Raw genomic sequence first — 16798 nt, forward strand, 5'->3', positions numbered from 1 at the left:
TAAAGGTATTCACTTTGGTCGTAAGAATAGAAAAGCAGAATATTTTTTTAAAGGTGTGAAATGAAGGGTGTAAATGTTGATATACAAAGAGACTTGGGCTTGAGCTCGTGCAAGGAATGCTGGAGGTTAGCATGCAGGTACAGCAAACAATTAGGAAGACAAATGGCGTGTTGCCCTGTATTACAAAGGGGTTGGAATACAGGAATTAAGTCGTTTTGCAATAATTGTACATGGCTTTGATTCGATCTCAGCTGGAATAGTGTGTGTGGTTTGATTTCCATACTTAAGGAAAAATACAGTTGAATTGGAGGCAGTACAGTGAAGGTAGGGAGCAGAGTCGTGCAGTAGAAGCGTGCTGGGCCCATAACCCAGAGGTCGATGGATCGAAAACCATTCTCTGCTAGTTGTATTTTGGGCGGAACAGTAGCCGCGGTTAACTTGCTGCTTCACAGTGCCACAGGGCCCAGGTTCGATTCGAGGCTTGGGTCACTGTTTGTGCGAAATCTGCACATTCTCCCCATGTCTGCGGGAGTTTCCTCTGGGTGTTCCTCCCACAAGTCCTGAAAGACGTGCTGTTATGTAATTTGGACATTCTCATGTACCCGAATAGATGCCGGAATGTGGCGACAACGGGCTTTTCACAGTAACGCATTGCAGTGTTAATGTTAGCCTACTTGTGACAATAAAGATTATTATACAATTGACACCTGAGATAAGGGGGTTATCCTTTGGTGAGAGGCTGAATAAACTGGGCCTATATTATCTGTGAGTGGTGATCTCATTGAAACATTCTGAAGGGACATTTGCTAAGAGATTGTTTCCTCTGTGCCAGGAATTAGAAGACGGGGGTACAGTCTCAGGAAAAGAAGCTGATCATTTAGTGTAGATATGGGGTTGTGAATCTTTGGAATTCTCTACTCCAGAGGGTTGTGGATTCTCCATCATTGTATACATTTAAGGCTGGGTTAAGACAGATTTTTGGTCTCTTAAGGGAATCAAGGGATATGGGAAGCATGCAGGAAAGTGAAGTTGAAGCCCAAGATTAGCCATGATTGTACTAAACGGCAGAGCAGGCTTGACAGGCCATATGGTTTACTCTCGCTCTTATTTTTTTGTGTTCTTGTGAACTCTCACAATAGCCAGGATTTAGCTCCAACCTCGAAAGCAGAGGTCAGGCGTACACCCAAAACTGGGCTACTCACCAAGGCAAACAGTACTCCTCAGAACAGCAAGTTCCAACGCTGATTAGTAACTGGAGCATGACTACTGTACCACTGATCAATGATTTAATGTTCGGGCAACTTCAGCCCAAGATCAGAGGTTTATCTGTTAGAGGGCATTTTACCAAGTTGCCATATAGAACTGCCTTAGAAGAAATAGCACAGTACGTGTACCACTGCATGAAAAATGTGGAAATAGACACACCCACATCTTTTGTGATTTGAGAGCAAAAGAATCCTTGTTGGTTAGAGAAGAATCCAAAGTATTTGATCACTGTCTCAGATAGCCACAAACAATACAGATCAGTCCTATGAACACCCATTATGCCATCATGTGCGATAGCACTTTTTTCCTCTTACACACCTGAAATATCTATACATTTAAGCCAGTAGATCTTCAGGGGCATTATCTTGAGCTACACTATCTAATGGTCACAGCTCACAACAATGCCATTAAAAGCATCTCCCTGGATTCAGAATTCCCATTACAACAAGACAAGTATTTCCAGTGTTCAATGAAGACATAAAAAGCATGATCAAAAATCTTGACAGTAGAAAGTGAAATTTGTGAAAGGAAATGGAGTGCATGAGATTATTATTCTAGTAAGATTATATAGATTGCTGGTATTACAAATGATATGAATTTAGATGGAGATGCATCGGGCAAAAGAAAATACAGTCTTCAACAAAATCTGCAAGGATATGCAGAATACGTAGTGTGGCACAGGTATCCACCACTGGGGAAAAATTCCAGCAAACAAAATAAACACATCTCAACATTGAGAACTGGTCAGGCTAAGGCAAGGTGGAATTGCTCAATTCCAAAACAAAATCAAGAAGATTTTTTTCCACCTGGGAGAAAAGCGAAGATTTGCTGATGAAAATATGTGGCTGGGAAAAAAAACCAACTTGATCTTATGCAGTTATAAAACTGGTAAAGATCAAATCATCCTGTGCTTCAGAAGATGTTAAGCTCCTGGACATCACCCTAGTGATTTTCAGAGGGAAATGCACCAATCCCAAGTGCATTTAAGATAAACGCAATTCACCTATATTGGAATTTTAAGAATCAGCAAAGAATAATCCAGAGCAAACTGGCAAGAGTGTACAGGGTGAAGTCTTTGCAGCCTTCACAAAAAGAGAAACAAAACTGATGCATTTGTGCATTTAGCAGCTAGCTGAAGCATAGCTCAAGAACCCACCTGCTGGTTAAAATGTTGGACTGACTACTTTGGTGAGATGTTTTGGTTTCCACATGACAATTATCTTTAAGTTCACTTGCTGATGTGTGATGTTTTGCATGTGAAGTGTCAGTATTTTCGACAGTGTTACAGTCTCGCTTTTTAAGGTGCAGCAAATGTTGTCTTCCTGAATCTGTCATCAGCACATCTCTGAGTACAATTCTGGCTTCCCTGTTGTAGGCAAAGTGTAACACAAACACACGTTTAAAAAGTAATTAGTGAAAGTCCTCCCAAAAATAACTAAAAGATGTACTTAGGGAAATCAATCTCAGAGTACATTAAAAGAAATAATGTAATATTTCAAAAAAGTTACCATTATTACAAGTGAGTTCCCTATCCTTCTTCCAGTTGGACTTAATGTTCCCTTTGTATTATGGAATATCTATTCCACTTTATAAAATTTTCCCATTCAACTATTGTGAAATTTAGATAAATAATGGAACACATAAATAAGCTCAAAGATTACAATATATCCATTGGTTGAGGAAGATCCATACAGGTCAGCAATAGTTAAAGCACATTGCTTGCCTGCATGGCTGGGCTATTAATTTTAGCCTCGTCCAAATCAAAAGAGGGACACAAATTCAGTGATACCAACTCTTGAACAGGATTGCATAGTCTCAGATACTATTGGTGCTTTCTCTGTGGAGAGAAAACGGAGCCAATGTTACAAGTCTGGATGATTCATTGTCAAAGCTTTGCGGAAGAGTCATCCAGACTCATAACGTTAGCGCCGTTCTCTCTCCACAGATACTGGCAGACTTGCTGAGATTGTCCAGCATTTTCTATTTTTGTTTTAGATTCCAGCATCCGCAGTAACTTGCTTTTAACAAGATAGTAGTGCAATGCCTTCTGTTGCCACTGGTAGGCCATAGAGCTTATGAAAGCAAATGAAGGAAAGAAATGATATTGAAGCTACAAAGGACAGTCAAAGCAAATGAAATGACAAATTAATGAACTGCAAGAAACTAAAATAAAACAATAAAGGATTTTAGGAACATTATACAAGGAACATTATACAAGGAACACAAAATTAGAGGATTAACTCAAAGATTGACCAACACAAGCATAGAAAAGTCAATACTGCCATTCACTTTTGGACTTTGCATTAGGCACTTCTCAAATCCAGATTCACTATTGGTCAGGTAATATCAATACATATTTGCCATTAAGCAGCTTGGGAAAGACAGAAGCAATATCCTCTAACCATGTTATGATTAAAATTACCTACTGGTGGCTGATCAGACTGAATGAAACAATTCACTACATTTCAACAATATCAGTTCAATCTCATCAACAAAGAATAAATATACTACTACAAAAAGGTGGAATATACATTGTTACCTGGGCGAACAGATTTCTAAAAGGACAAGTGATCATATTCTTACTTGAATTGTACTTCATCTTGTGGAAACTTGTGCTTTGAACGGCAGTTCCTCCTTTGATTATAAACAATTGAGTCTTGATTTCTTGTTTTATTGAAAGTATTATAAGAGAATGGCCAACGCTTCTGAAAATAGACCCAAAATCTAATGTTTAAAGCAAGTTAACCCATGATAACAGGGGGTTTGGAGAGGGGAAAAAAAAGAGCAAAATATATATCCAGGGTATTGACTGGAGAGAAATAGTGTGATCTGTAGTACAAACCCATAATTCAATTAAGCAAAATATTTTCCCAGAAAACGATGTCAAAATATTTAATTTGCATAAAAATAAAAATAAATATTTAAAACATTTGAAAAAGCATTGCAAAATTAAACCTGAACATTTCAGGGTGAATCTCCTGAAATGTACAAGCAGAACCCTTCAATACACTTGTAGAAGCCTGAAACAGAGCTAGGCTTTGTTTTCTGTGAAGTTCTTTCAATTTTAGTGAAACAGGATTATAGTCTTGCAAAAAAACAAGAACTGCTAATTACTTACGGCAGAGGAAAACATGAAGATGCTATACACAACAGAATTCAATACATCATGGTTCATAACATATACAAGTATTGCTTCTGCAGACTAAATCTGCTGACGTCTTATTTCTTTTTCAAAACCATAAAAGCCGAATTCTCCAGCCGTTCACTTCAGTGGGATTCTCTGGTACCACCGTCAGCACACCCTTCACTGTGGGTCTCCTGGCAGCATGGGATGGCTTCTGGGAATTCCCACTGACAGCGGCAGAAGCAGAGAATCCCGACACCAGCAAACGACGCGTTGCCTTCCGCCACTTAGAAACACGTGACTGAGAGGCTGGAGAATCCAGCCCATACCGTATTGCAAAAGCCAGTTTAGATTCCAACTTTCTGAAGCCAACTCTGTTCCCACTGGAAATACTCAGGTCCAGCAGCCTCAGTTAAAAGGGAAATTTCAGAGGGCAGTTAAGAATCAACCCCATTGCTGTGGGTCTGGAGTCACATATAAACCAGATCGAGGACAGTAGATTTCCTTCCCTAAAAGGACATTAGTGAACCAGATGGGTTTTTACGACAATCGATGATGTAGTCATGGTTAGCGTTACTGAAACTAAAATAAACTTTCATTCCAGATTTTTTTGTTAGTGTCAGTAGAATTAAATTCCAATAGCAGTCATGGTGGGTTTTTAAACAGTGTCCCTGAGTATTAGTCTGGTCTCTGGATTATTAGCCCAGTGACATCACCACTGGCCTCCATCTCCCCACAAAATAGTAAAACATTAACAGGGAGGAAAATGAGAGCGGAAGAGACAGAGTTCAGACAGACAAACCTTTAAAAAAAATGCAGGGCCATTTGGCCAATCTTGCCAGTGTTGGCTGAAAAAGAACAATCTAGCCTAATCTACTTTCAAACTCTTGGTTCACAGCCCTATAGTTTACAGCAATTCAGGTGCATATCCAAGTACATTTATAAATGCAATGAGATTTCTGCCTCTACCACCTACTCGGGTTGAGCTCCAGACCCTCAGCCACTAGTTGCTAATCCAAAATTGGGGTTTCCACTATTCTGTGCCATCTTAGTGCCAAGGGTTGAATCGCATGGACGAATCGAGGACTTTAACTCTCAATGTTTCTCACAGCACCAGGGACCTGGGTTCGATCCCGGCCCCGGGTCACTGACTGTGTGGTGTTTCCACATTCTTTCCATGTTTGCGTGGGTCTCACCCTCACAATCCAAAACAATGTGCAGGGTAGGTGGCCATGCTAAATTGTGCCCTTGGAACATAAAAGAATTGGGTACTCTAAATTTAAAAAAAAACTACAATGTTTAAGTATGCCAAAATATGTATTAGAGAGCTACGTTGGCCAGCATGTTTCATGCTTAATTCCCTGGTTTATGCCAACTTGATTTGTACCTACCACGTGCTAATAGTGCACTACAATTGTTCTATGCACGACTCCAGCCACACAGCAATGTGGTCGACTTTTCGCTTTGACATAGCCTTGTAAAACACTCAGTTGTCACTACAATCTTCAAAGACAATTAGGGAGGCCAATAAATGCTGGTTGTTCTGATGACATCCACATCCCATGAATGAAATAATAAATCATGAAGATCAGAAATTTGGAGAAGGTATCAATATACAAGTTAACTCCTTCCAGGAAATAAGTGGAAAAATTTGAAGATAGAAAAATAATTTGATTGCTTATGAAATATCAGTTCAACTCACATGTGATGTTTTTAAATTTTCTATTCTTGAATCAGGAAGTCGAGATAGAGGAGAATGGGTCTCTACACTGTCCATCTCAGAGACCTTTTTCTTCTTTGGAATTTTAAATCTTCCCCCAGACTAGAAAAAGAAAATAATAGAATGCTGAAGTAAAACACTGAAATTAGAATGACAAGATTCTTCATCTAATTATTTACTGCTTTGAAAATAGGCATTAATTTGGAATTCAAGCTGTAACTACAAATTAATTACAAAGTTGTAAACTATTTAAGAATTCAAATAGGTGACAGAACAATTTACAGATACATGCAAGTGTATTTGAGTGTGCCCACTCATGCCAATATTCTACAATATACTGGGCTGAATTTCAGGAAGCAATGGAAATTGCTAACGACAATAAACTTTGAATGTAATAATGAACATAAATGTTGCTGTTTAATGGCCAATAAGGCTACTTAGCTGTAATTATTAACACAGTATGCCATTAAAAATCCAATTTAACCTCATTCAACAATGTGTACCTTTTTCCAAGGTTCTTTTTACAGTGATACGAATATGGTATTAGGAGTGAAAGTTCTCACCAGTTTAACGATTTCCTCTGGAGACACTTATCAGGATTTTCCACCTGCCCCCCCCACCGCCGCCATGTTACTGTGGGCAGAGACAGGTCACCTATTAGCTGCTGGCGGAATCATCCAGTTCCGCCAAAGTCTACGCCATTTTATGTGGCTTGTCTGCCCCACCCACTGCTGGGGAAACCACTGGGAAATGAAATGAAATGAAATGAAAATCGCTTATTGTCACGAGTAGGCTTCAATGAAGTTACTGTGAAAAGCCCCTAGTCGCCACATTCCGGCGCCTGTCCGGGGAGGCTGGTACGGGAATCGAACCGTGCTGCTGGCCTGCTTGGTCTGCTTTAAAAGCCAGCGATTTAGCTGAGTGAGCTAAACCAGCCCCTTCGGTCGCCTTCTGTGGGACCAGACGATCCCAGCAGCAGGAAGGGCCTGAAAATTCCACCCATAGAATCACTGACAAGCAACTGCTCGATATTTGCATTTAATTATGCTTGCATTTACTCCGGAAGCTGCTGCAAGTTTCAGGGAGCAATGATTGCAAATGCTGAAAACTTGGCTGTCATTACTATTGTAAAGTCTGGGCATATAAAAGCAGTATTTCAGGGCAACACAGTGGCAGGCACTGCTGCGAGGACCCGATTTCGATCCCGACCCCGAGTCACAGCCCACGTGGAGTTTGCACATTCTCCCCGTGTCGGCATGGTTCTCACCCCCGCAACCCAAAGATGTGCAGGGTAGGGTGAACTGGCCACGCTAAATTGCCCCTTAATTTGAAAAAGAAAATGGAGTACTCAAAAGTATTTCACAATGTAAGAACTGGGTTACTTGAACAATGTTAGCCATGAGCCAGAATGCAAACGCTTTAATTTTATTACATAATTGTAAGGATACGGTACCATCTTGGGAGAAGAAATAAAGGAGCCAAGGTACACCATTGGTTCTCAACAGCCTGGAATAGCACAAACGAATGCCTAGGTATTTTAATCACAGCTGTTTCATCACAACATGACCAAGAGAAAACCCAAACACCCACAAAACCTGGAAAGCGGGAGAGATGCAGGGAGGTGAGGAAGCTGGGAGAAGTCATAGCCTACACATCTTGTGACTGGTTGAAGACCAACAATGTTTGAAATATGAACTAGTATCTTTCAAAAATGTCACTAATTTGTTCTTGGCATATGGGAGACATTGACAAGTTTATCACTCATCCAATTGTCCTGGAGTCAACCGCCTAGTTGAGTTTTGCACCAACAGTTTTTGTGCTGCTTATTTCTACTGATGCTACCCCATAACTTCAAATTCAGTTTCTGAGCTTATGCTGGTAGGATTGGAACTCAAACTACAGTTTGCTACTCTATTAGCAACATTATGAGGTTACTGTATACCTACATATATTCACAATCCTCAGAAAATGGACCTAATGGGGGATAAAAACCGGATGCAGGGCAACAGCAAAAAGATATAAAAATGCATAAGGTAACATGGTCAGGGATGAAAGATGATGAAATTATAGCACTGAAAGAGAGGAAGACCAACCTTTCAACTCATCTCACTTCACAAAATGGAAACATAAAGCATTTGTGGGGGAATCCAACATAAGATTGCACTTCTATAAACTTCAAACCCCTCAAAAAATGCAATTTTTAAAAAAATATAAGTTTAGAGTATCCAATTAAGGGGCAATTTAGCATGGCCAATCCACCTCACCTGCACCTCTTTGGGTTGTGGGGGTGAGACCCACGCAGACATGGGGAGAACGTGCAAATTCATCATGGACAGTGACCTGGGGCTGGAACGAACCCGGGTCCTTAACGCCGTGAGGCAGCAGTGCTAATCACTGCGCCACCCTGCCGCCCTCAAAAAATTCAATCTTTACTTTTTAAAATGATTCTCCTGCTTTAAAAATAAAGCCAAAAGCAGTTATATACATGGGGGAGTGTAAGGGGCAACAACAGCATCAATTTTAATCCGACAGTGCCTTGACATAAATAACTAACACTAAACCACTTATAAAGCACCTTTAATGTAAAAAACGTCTCGTGCCGCTTCACAGGAGAGTTAACAACGTTTGTTTGCCACCAAGCCACAAAGAAGACAGTAAAAAAAGACCAAATATTGATAAAGATGTAGGTTTAAATGGCATTTTAGAGGAGAGAGAGAGGTTAAGTGAGGTGGAGATGCTATGAAAGGAAATTCCAGAGCTCAGGATGAAACTATAGCTACCAACAGTGGAACAATTAATATGGGGATGTGCAAGAGGAGTTGATTGGACTGCAAAATAAAAGGCTGGACCTGAGAGTATCTGGTGTTATAGATGTGGAAAATGGGCTGCCTTCCAAGAACTCCACAAAGAAATGACAGTAGTAATCAAAATATAAAAAGCCAATATTCTCTTATTCTTCATTTCCAAGTGGTTTCTAAAGTAATTTCCTCAAAGCTAAAGATGACTAATATTCGCTATTCATTTAGATGGGGAAATAAAGTGGAAAAAATTAAGAATTCAAATTCAAACTGTTTGAGAGTGATCCCCAAGGAATTGACATGTTATAGAAACAGTGCCTTTTTCAGAGTAGGAGATGAGCAGAACGCTGAATATATTACATCTTTCTACGTTCAGAATATTGAAAAATATGGAAACCAAATAGCTTACTCAATACTCATGTGGGATTCCGACTCTTTCCATGACTGCACAAACTCCACTTGGGTATCTCAGGGACCCATTAACTATCAGGATTCTAAATCCCTTATCATCTCGTTTAGAAATGGTACGGTTGCTCATGTAGAGATGCAAGGTACAATCGTTTGCACGGTCCATACTAGAATCAACAAAATAGTGCACAGTCTTCTAAAAATGGTTGCCCAAGACAAATTGCTGAGAGGGAGGCAACATCGGCTCATCTTTCTAGATAAGCCACGAATAGGATGAATGGTACATGGACATGATTTAATAAACTAATTCTCTCTACTTAAAAAAAGACTTCAAAACATGCTGAAAACCTAAAACACCTAGTCTAACAAAACAGGTCTCCTGAAGAATCACCAGAAAACACATACCTTCTGAAGTAACAGAGCACTTATTTCATGGAGGTTAGCACAAATACTGATTATCTCAGTTTAACAGTAGCACCAAATCTGTTGAAGAGGGAAGACACAAACCTGGGAATTCTTTGCTAAAGTGAGGGCACAAAGCAGCTACCTCAACGCTCTAGCTCAGGGGTGGGCAAACTACGGCCCGCGGGCCGCATGCGGCCCGCCAAAGGTATTTCTGCGGCCCACCAAGTCATTTTTTTTTTAAAATATTTTTTTTTAAATTTTTTTTTTTAAGGTTAATGGGGGGGGGTGCTGTTGTGTTACTTACTGGTATAGGGTGGATACGTTGACTTGAGTAGGGTGATCATTGCTCGACACAACGTCGAGGGCCGAAGGGCCTGTTCTGTGCTGTACTGTTCTATATGAGGCGCCCAGAATCATAACCGGGTGAAGTAATTATTTTACTTAATATACTATGCGGCCCTTTGTGAATTGTGAATTTCTGAATGTGGCCCTTGCACGGAAAAGTTTGCCCACCCCTGCTCTAGCTCTTCCGTACCTGGTGTTTTATACAGTTCAAGCATAACCACCCTGCTCTTGTTATATGCCTTGTCTAATAAAGGATAGTGTCGCTTATGCCTTCATTTTTTAAAATAAATTTAGAGTACCCAATTCATTTTTTCCCAATTAAGGGGCAATTTAGCGTGATCAATCCACCTACCCTGCACATCTTTGGGTTGCGAGGACGAAACCCATGCAAACACGGGGAGAATGTGCAAACTCCACACGGACAGTGACCCAGAGCCGGGATCGAACCTAGGACCTCAGCACCGTGAGGCTGCAGTGCTACCACTGTGCCACCGTGCTGCCCTCCCTTATGCCTTCATGACCACCTTATCTATCTATTCCGTTACATTCAAAATTTGGTGGAGGAGCATGCTGTTTCTCTAGAATTCTCATTACCCTGCCATTTGGTATGTACTTCCTTGCCTAGTTTGCTCTCCCCAAATCTATTAACACACATTTCTTCATATTGCAATTTTGTTCATCAAACCAGTTCATTGACAACTTTCTTCCTCATGGCTAAGCACACAGCTAATCTTGTATTTACGTAAACCTCATCTTTGTAATCAGGAAAACATTCTATCAAATAAAAATTTGAGAGAGTCTTTTGCTGAATGTCAAATATGTTTCATGCTTTTATGAAAATTTTGCTACTTGACATAGCAATGGTAATATTTGGGAGATGTTAATGTAAATCACAAGTGCTTTGGGCTTATTCTAATACACCTCTTCCACTTCAGGAATGGTCCACTCCACACAGAACACACAGTGCAGAAGGAGGCCATTCGGCCCATCGAGACTGCAGCGACCCACTTAAGCCCTCACTTCCACCCTATTCCCGTAACCCAATAACCACTCTTAACCTTTTTATTCACTAAGGGCAATTTAACATGGCCAATCCACCTAACCTGCACATTTCTGGACTGTGGGCGGAAACCGGAGCACCCGGTGGAACCCCACACAGACACGGGGAGAACGTGCAGACTACGCAGAGACAGTGACCCAGCGGGGAATCGAACCTGGGACCCTGGCGCTGTGAAGCAACAGTGCTATCCACTTGTGCTACCGTGCTGCCCAGACTTCAGAAAAGGTGTAAAGGCCTCAGAAGCGTAGAGAAAAAATTTAGCAAAATCTTACCAGGGATGAGGGACCAGTTATGAGGAGAGGTTGGAAAAGTTAGGACAATTCTCCTTGGAACAGAGAAGATTGAGGGGTAGCCTAAAAGGAGCTTTAAGGAAAAATATTCCTGTGGTAAATTAGTAAGTAATTCAAAGTCACGAATTTGAAACCGTCAGAAATCTGAAACATAGCTGAAAACTGTTGGAAGCGGAGTCCATAAATAATTTTAAAAGGGAGTGGGAAGATAAGCAGATTAGAGAAAATTTGTGACATGGGGCTGAGCAAGACTGCTCTTTCAAAGATACCTGGCCAAGCAGCCTCCATCTATGCTGTAAGTTTCAATGATTTCTAAGTAATGGATTTCTACACTGGGATAGATTTAATTGATTTATGGCATTGGCTCCTGGAGGACTCAACTTGTGCATCAACACCATTACTAATAAAAGGTCCCTCGAGGATGTAGCACATAAAAATAGAACTTCATCTGCAATGGTGAGTGCTCAATTTGGATCATATATGCACTTGAAACTGCTCGACTCAATACACGGTCTCCATTTATGTACGCTTACACCTTTGTGAAGCACCTTGGGAGGCTTTTGTACGTTAAAGTCACTATAGAGATGCAAGTTGTTTATTCCTTTTCATAACATATAAAAATCATCAGATGCACATTAAACATTATACAAAGTGTAAACAGCTTTAGCACAAAGGCCAGTTTTCAGAAGTGCAAACTTCTCTCGTAGTTACAGGATATCACAAGCAATAATACGCTATACCAGTGGTGAGCAACCTGCGGCCAGGGGGCCACATATGGCCCATCAGGGTTCGGAGTGCGACCCACGAGACTGTTGCTCACGTGCAGAGTTGCCACCTTACGCTGGTTTTCATCCAAGTAGCTTTTTTCCTACTGGTATAACTAAAATGATGCACATGTAAAGACTGGGCACGTGAAGTGAGGCGCATGCTGATAGCACACAACATTGACGGTGAGAGCCGTATGCTCCCTCTACATCCAATCAAGCGTAAATATTTCTTTTGTTTTTACCACTTGAAGTTGATGGCAGTTCTATTAATATATGAATGATTAACTTATGAAATATTTGGCATGTATTAAATGTATTCAATCTTACTCAAGGGGGGGAAGGGAAAGTCAGGGAACCAAGAGGTGAAGGAATCAGTGGGAAGCGTAGCTGCTTAGGATTACAAAAAATCACGAAAAGACAGAGCTCAGGAGAGGTTACGATAGTCCCCATCTCACAAAATATGACAGAGTGTATGGAAAGGCTCAGTAAACCAAGGTCCACCACACTAAGAAAACAAAAAGGGACAGTCAATAGGGAATTAAAGGTGCTATATTTAAATGCCCGCAGTGTACGGAACAAGGTAGATGAGCTTGTGGCCCAGATTGTGACTGGCAGGTATGATGTGGTAGGCATCACAGAGACGTGGTTGCAGGGGGTTCAGGACTGGCAGTTAAACATCCAGGGATTTACAACCTATCGAAAAGACAGAGAGGTGGGTAGAGGGGGGCGGGGTTGCCTTGTTAATTAGAAATGAAATTAAATCAATAGCACTAAACGACATAGGGTCAGACGATGTGGAGTCTGTGTGGGTAGAGTTGAGGAACCACAAAGGCAAAAAAACCATAATAGGAGTTATGTACAGGCCTCCTGACAGTGGTCAGGACCAGGGGCACAAAATGCACCACGAAATAGAAAGGGCATGTCAGAAAGGCAAGGTCACAGTGATCACGGGGGACTTCAATATGCAGATGGACTGGGTAAATAATGTTGCCTGTGGACCCAAAGAAAGGGAATTCATTGAATGTTTACAGGATGGCTTTTTGGAACAGCTTGTGATGGAGCCTACGAGGGAACAGGCTATTCTGGACTTAGTGTTATGTAATGAGCCAGAATTGATAAAAGACCTTAAAGTAAGGGAACACTTAGGAAGCAGTGATCATAATATGGTAGAATTCAGTCTGCAATTTGAAAGAAAGAAGGTAGAATCAGATGTAAAGGTTTTACAGTTAAATAAAGGTAATTACAGGCGCATGAGGGAGGAACTGACGAAAATCGACTGGAAGCAGAGCCTAGTGGGAAAGACAGTAGAACAGCAATGGCAGGAGTTTCTGGGAGTAATTGAGGACACAGTGCAGAGGTTCATCCCAAAGAAAAGAAAGCTTATCAGAGGGAGGATTAGGCAGCCATGGCTGACAAAGGAAGTCAGGGAATGCATCAAGGCAAAAGAGAGAGCCTATAATGTGGCAAAGAGTAGTGGGAAGTCAGAAGATTGGGAAGGCTACAAAAACAAACAGAGGATAACAAAGAGAGAAATAAGGAAGGAGAGGATAAAATATGAAGGTAGGCTAGCCAGTAACATTAGGAATGATAGTAAAAGTTTCTTTAAATACATTAAAAACAAACGGGAGGCAAAAGTAGACATTGGGCCGCTCCAAAATGACGCTGGTAATCTAGTGATGGGAGACAAGGAAATAGCTGAGGAACTTAATAAGTACTTTGCGTCAGTCTTCACGGTAGAAGACATGAGTAATATCCCAACAATTCAGGAAAGTCAGGGGGCAGAGTTGAATATGGTTGCCATCACAAAGGAGAAGGTGCTAGAGAAACTAAAAGGTCTGAAAATTGATAAATCTCCGGGCCCAGATGGGCTACATCCTAGAGTTCTAAAGGAGATAGCTGAAGAAATAGTGGAGGCGTTAGTTATGATCTTTCAAAAGTCACTGGAATCAGGGAAAGTCCCAGAGGATTGGAAAATCGCTGTTGTAACCCCCCTGTTCAAGAAGGGAACAAGAAAAAAGATGGAAAATTATAGGCCAATTAGCCTAACCTCGGTTGTTGGCAAAATTCTAGAATCCATCGTTAAGGATGAGATTTCTAATGGGCTGGTTTAGCTCACCAGGCTAAATCGCTGGCTTTTCAAGCAGGCCAGCAGCACGGTTCGATTCCCGTACCAGCCTCCCCGGACAGGCGCCGGAATGTGGCAACTAGGGGCTTTTCACAGTAACTTCATTGAAGCCTACCCGTGACAATAAGCGATTTTCAAGGATGAGATTTCTAAATTCTTGGAAGTGCAGGGTCGGATTAGGACAAGTCAGCATGGATTTAGTAAGGGGAGGTCGTGCCTGACAAACCTGTTAGAGTTCTTTGAAGAGATAACAAATAGGTTAGACCAAGGAGAGCCAATGGATGTTATCTATCTTGACTTCCAAAAGGCCTTTGACAAGGTGCCTCACGGAAGACTGCTGAGTAAAATAAGGGCCCATGGTATTCGAGGCAAGGTACTAACATGGATTGACGATTGGCTGTCAGACAGAAGGCAGAGAGTTGGGATAAAAGGTTCTTTTTCGGAATGGCAACCGGTGACAAGTGGTGTCCCGCAGGGTTCAGTGTTGGGGCCACAACTGTTCTCTTTATATATTAACGATCTAGATGACGGGACTGGGGGCATTCTGGCCAAGTTTGCCGATGATACAAAGATAGGTGGAGGGGCAGGTAGTATTGAGGAGGTGGGGAGGCTGCAGAAAGATTTAGACAGTTTAGGAGAATGGTCCAAGAAGTGGCTGATGAAATTCAACGTGGGCAAGTGCGAGGTCTTGCACTTTGGAAAAAAGAATAGAGGCATGGACTATTTTCTAAACGGTGACAAAATTCATAATGCTAAAGTGCAAAGGGACTTGGGAGTCCTAGTCCAGGATTCTCTAAAGGTAAACTTGCAGGTTGAGTCCGTAATTAAGAAAGCAAATGTAATGTTGTCATTTATCTCAAGAGGCTTGGAATATAAAAGCAGGGATGTACTTCTGAGGCTTTATAAAGCACTAGTTAGGCCCCATTTAGAATGCTGTGAGCAATTTTGGGCCCCATACCTCAGGAAGGACATACTGGCACTGGAGCGGGTCCAGCGGAGATTCACACGGATGATCCCAGGAATGGTAGGCCTAACATACGATGAACGTCTGAGGATCGTGGGATTATATTCATTGGAGTTTAGGAGGTTGAGGGGCGATCTAATAGAAACGTACAAGATAATGAATGGCTTGGATAGGATGGACGTAGGGAAGTTGTTTCTATTAGCAGGGGAGACTAGGACGCGGGGGCACAGCCTTAGAATAAAAGGGAGTCACTTTAGAACAGAGATGAGGAGAAATTTCTTCAGCCAGAGAGTGGTAGGTCTGTGGCGGTGGAGGCCGGGACATTGAGTGTCTTTAAGACAGAAATTGATAAATTCTTGATTTCTCGAGGAATTAAGGGCTATGGGGAGAGAGCGGGTAAATGGAGTTGAAATCAACCATGATTGAATGGTGGAGTGGACTCGATGGGCCGAATGGCCTTACTTCCACTCCTATGTCTTATGGTCTTATGGTCATAGTTAGTGAACATGCCCAAATTCAATCGGGCAGCCCACTCACTCGCCTGTGTTGACCATTATGGGGCCATACTCAACAATTTGATAATAGCAAGTTCATAAGTCAACCCTATTATGGGCCAGGGTTTAGAGAACCCCAAAGTGTATCATGGAGTTCACCTGACCCACAACATTTACTAGATTGTGGTATGCAGAGCACACGGCCCACTCTACAGGTGTGGTACAGCAGAAATGGAAAAGTATTTTTTAAAAGCAAAACAATGTTCATTCTATGAACTCAAGTTAACCTTTTTAAAACATAGTGAGCATCTTAGCAACCATCAATTCAAATACAACCCCAAAGAATACAACACTAAGTAATCCTTTAAGCTTTCCTTTTAACATCCATAAGACTGTAAAAAAAAACCTTCAAAACAGAAAGACATCTGTCTTAACTTCACTACTGATAATATTTATAATTCTGAATTCACCAAATGAGCCAGAGATCGTCTTTTGGTGGCAAAGAGAACAGCAGTAACCTGCTTGGTCTGGCTTCAGCTCCAACACTGAAAACAAAACTAAAACACACCCTGCAGCATGCTCAAAGACGAAAGTAAAAAGCTGACAGACAGACCAGCTCCACCCACCGACATCACTGCAGTAGTAAATACCCATTTCTTAAAGGTTCTCTCACGACAGATATTTATATACACACCATTTCTTAAAGGTACTGTCACATGACATCCCAACATGCTACAGACAATGAATATACCAAAATACTAACCGAACCATTCAACCTCTTGTGAGGACATTTTGTATAAAATTATCAAGTAAAATATCAATGAATATTTCTCTTTGGAATACTCAGTAGCCCTACAAGCCTCCCGCCTTTGTGGACATGTGATCTGATAACAGATACACTCCCACAACAGACTAGAAACTAAATAGTGGGTAAGCTCTCTCCATTAATTTTCAATCCTTGTCGGTAGATGCTGCAGCTCTTACTCAGCAGTTCTCCATTAAACGTGGCTGAGATATATGCAGGGCAGCAGG

The 16798-nt window shown here is 41.3% G+C and overlaps 1 protein-coding gene across 6 annotated transcripts in view; it reads right to left on the reverse strand.

The window, feature by feature from the left end:
* LOC119968875 (sentrin-specific protease 7-like) overlaps positions 1–16798 on the reverse strand; it is a 102459-nt gene that overhangs the window by 74319 nt on the left and 11342 nt on the right. For 5 of the 6 annotated variants that reach the window (XM_038801803.1, XM_038801801.1, XM_038801802.1 and 2 more), the window contains 3 exons: positions 6093–6212; positions 3850–3971; positions 2423–2632 (listed from right to left, as the gene is read on the reverse strand). In XM_038801803.1, the coding sequence (XP_038657731.1) occupies positions 2423–2632; positions 3850–3971; positions 6093–6167 (407 nt within the window). In that variant the 5' untranslated portion in view covers positions 6168–6212. The remainder of the gene's footprint in view (positions 1–2422; positions 2633–3849; positions 3972–6092; positions 6213–16798) is intronic. The other variant, XM_038801804.1, reaches the window with a different exon arrangement.

The sequence above is a fragment of the Scyliorhinus canicula genome, chromosome 7 (assembly GCF_902713615.1).
Source record: "Scyliorhinus canicula chromosome 7, sScyCan1.1, whole genome shotgun sequence".
Classification (NCBI taxonomy): Eukaryota; Metazoa; Chordata; class Chondrichthyes; order Carcharhiniformes; family Scyliorhinidae; genus Scyliorhinus; species Scyliorhinus canicula.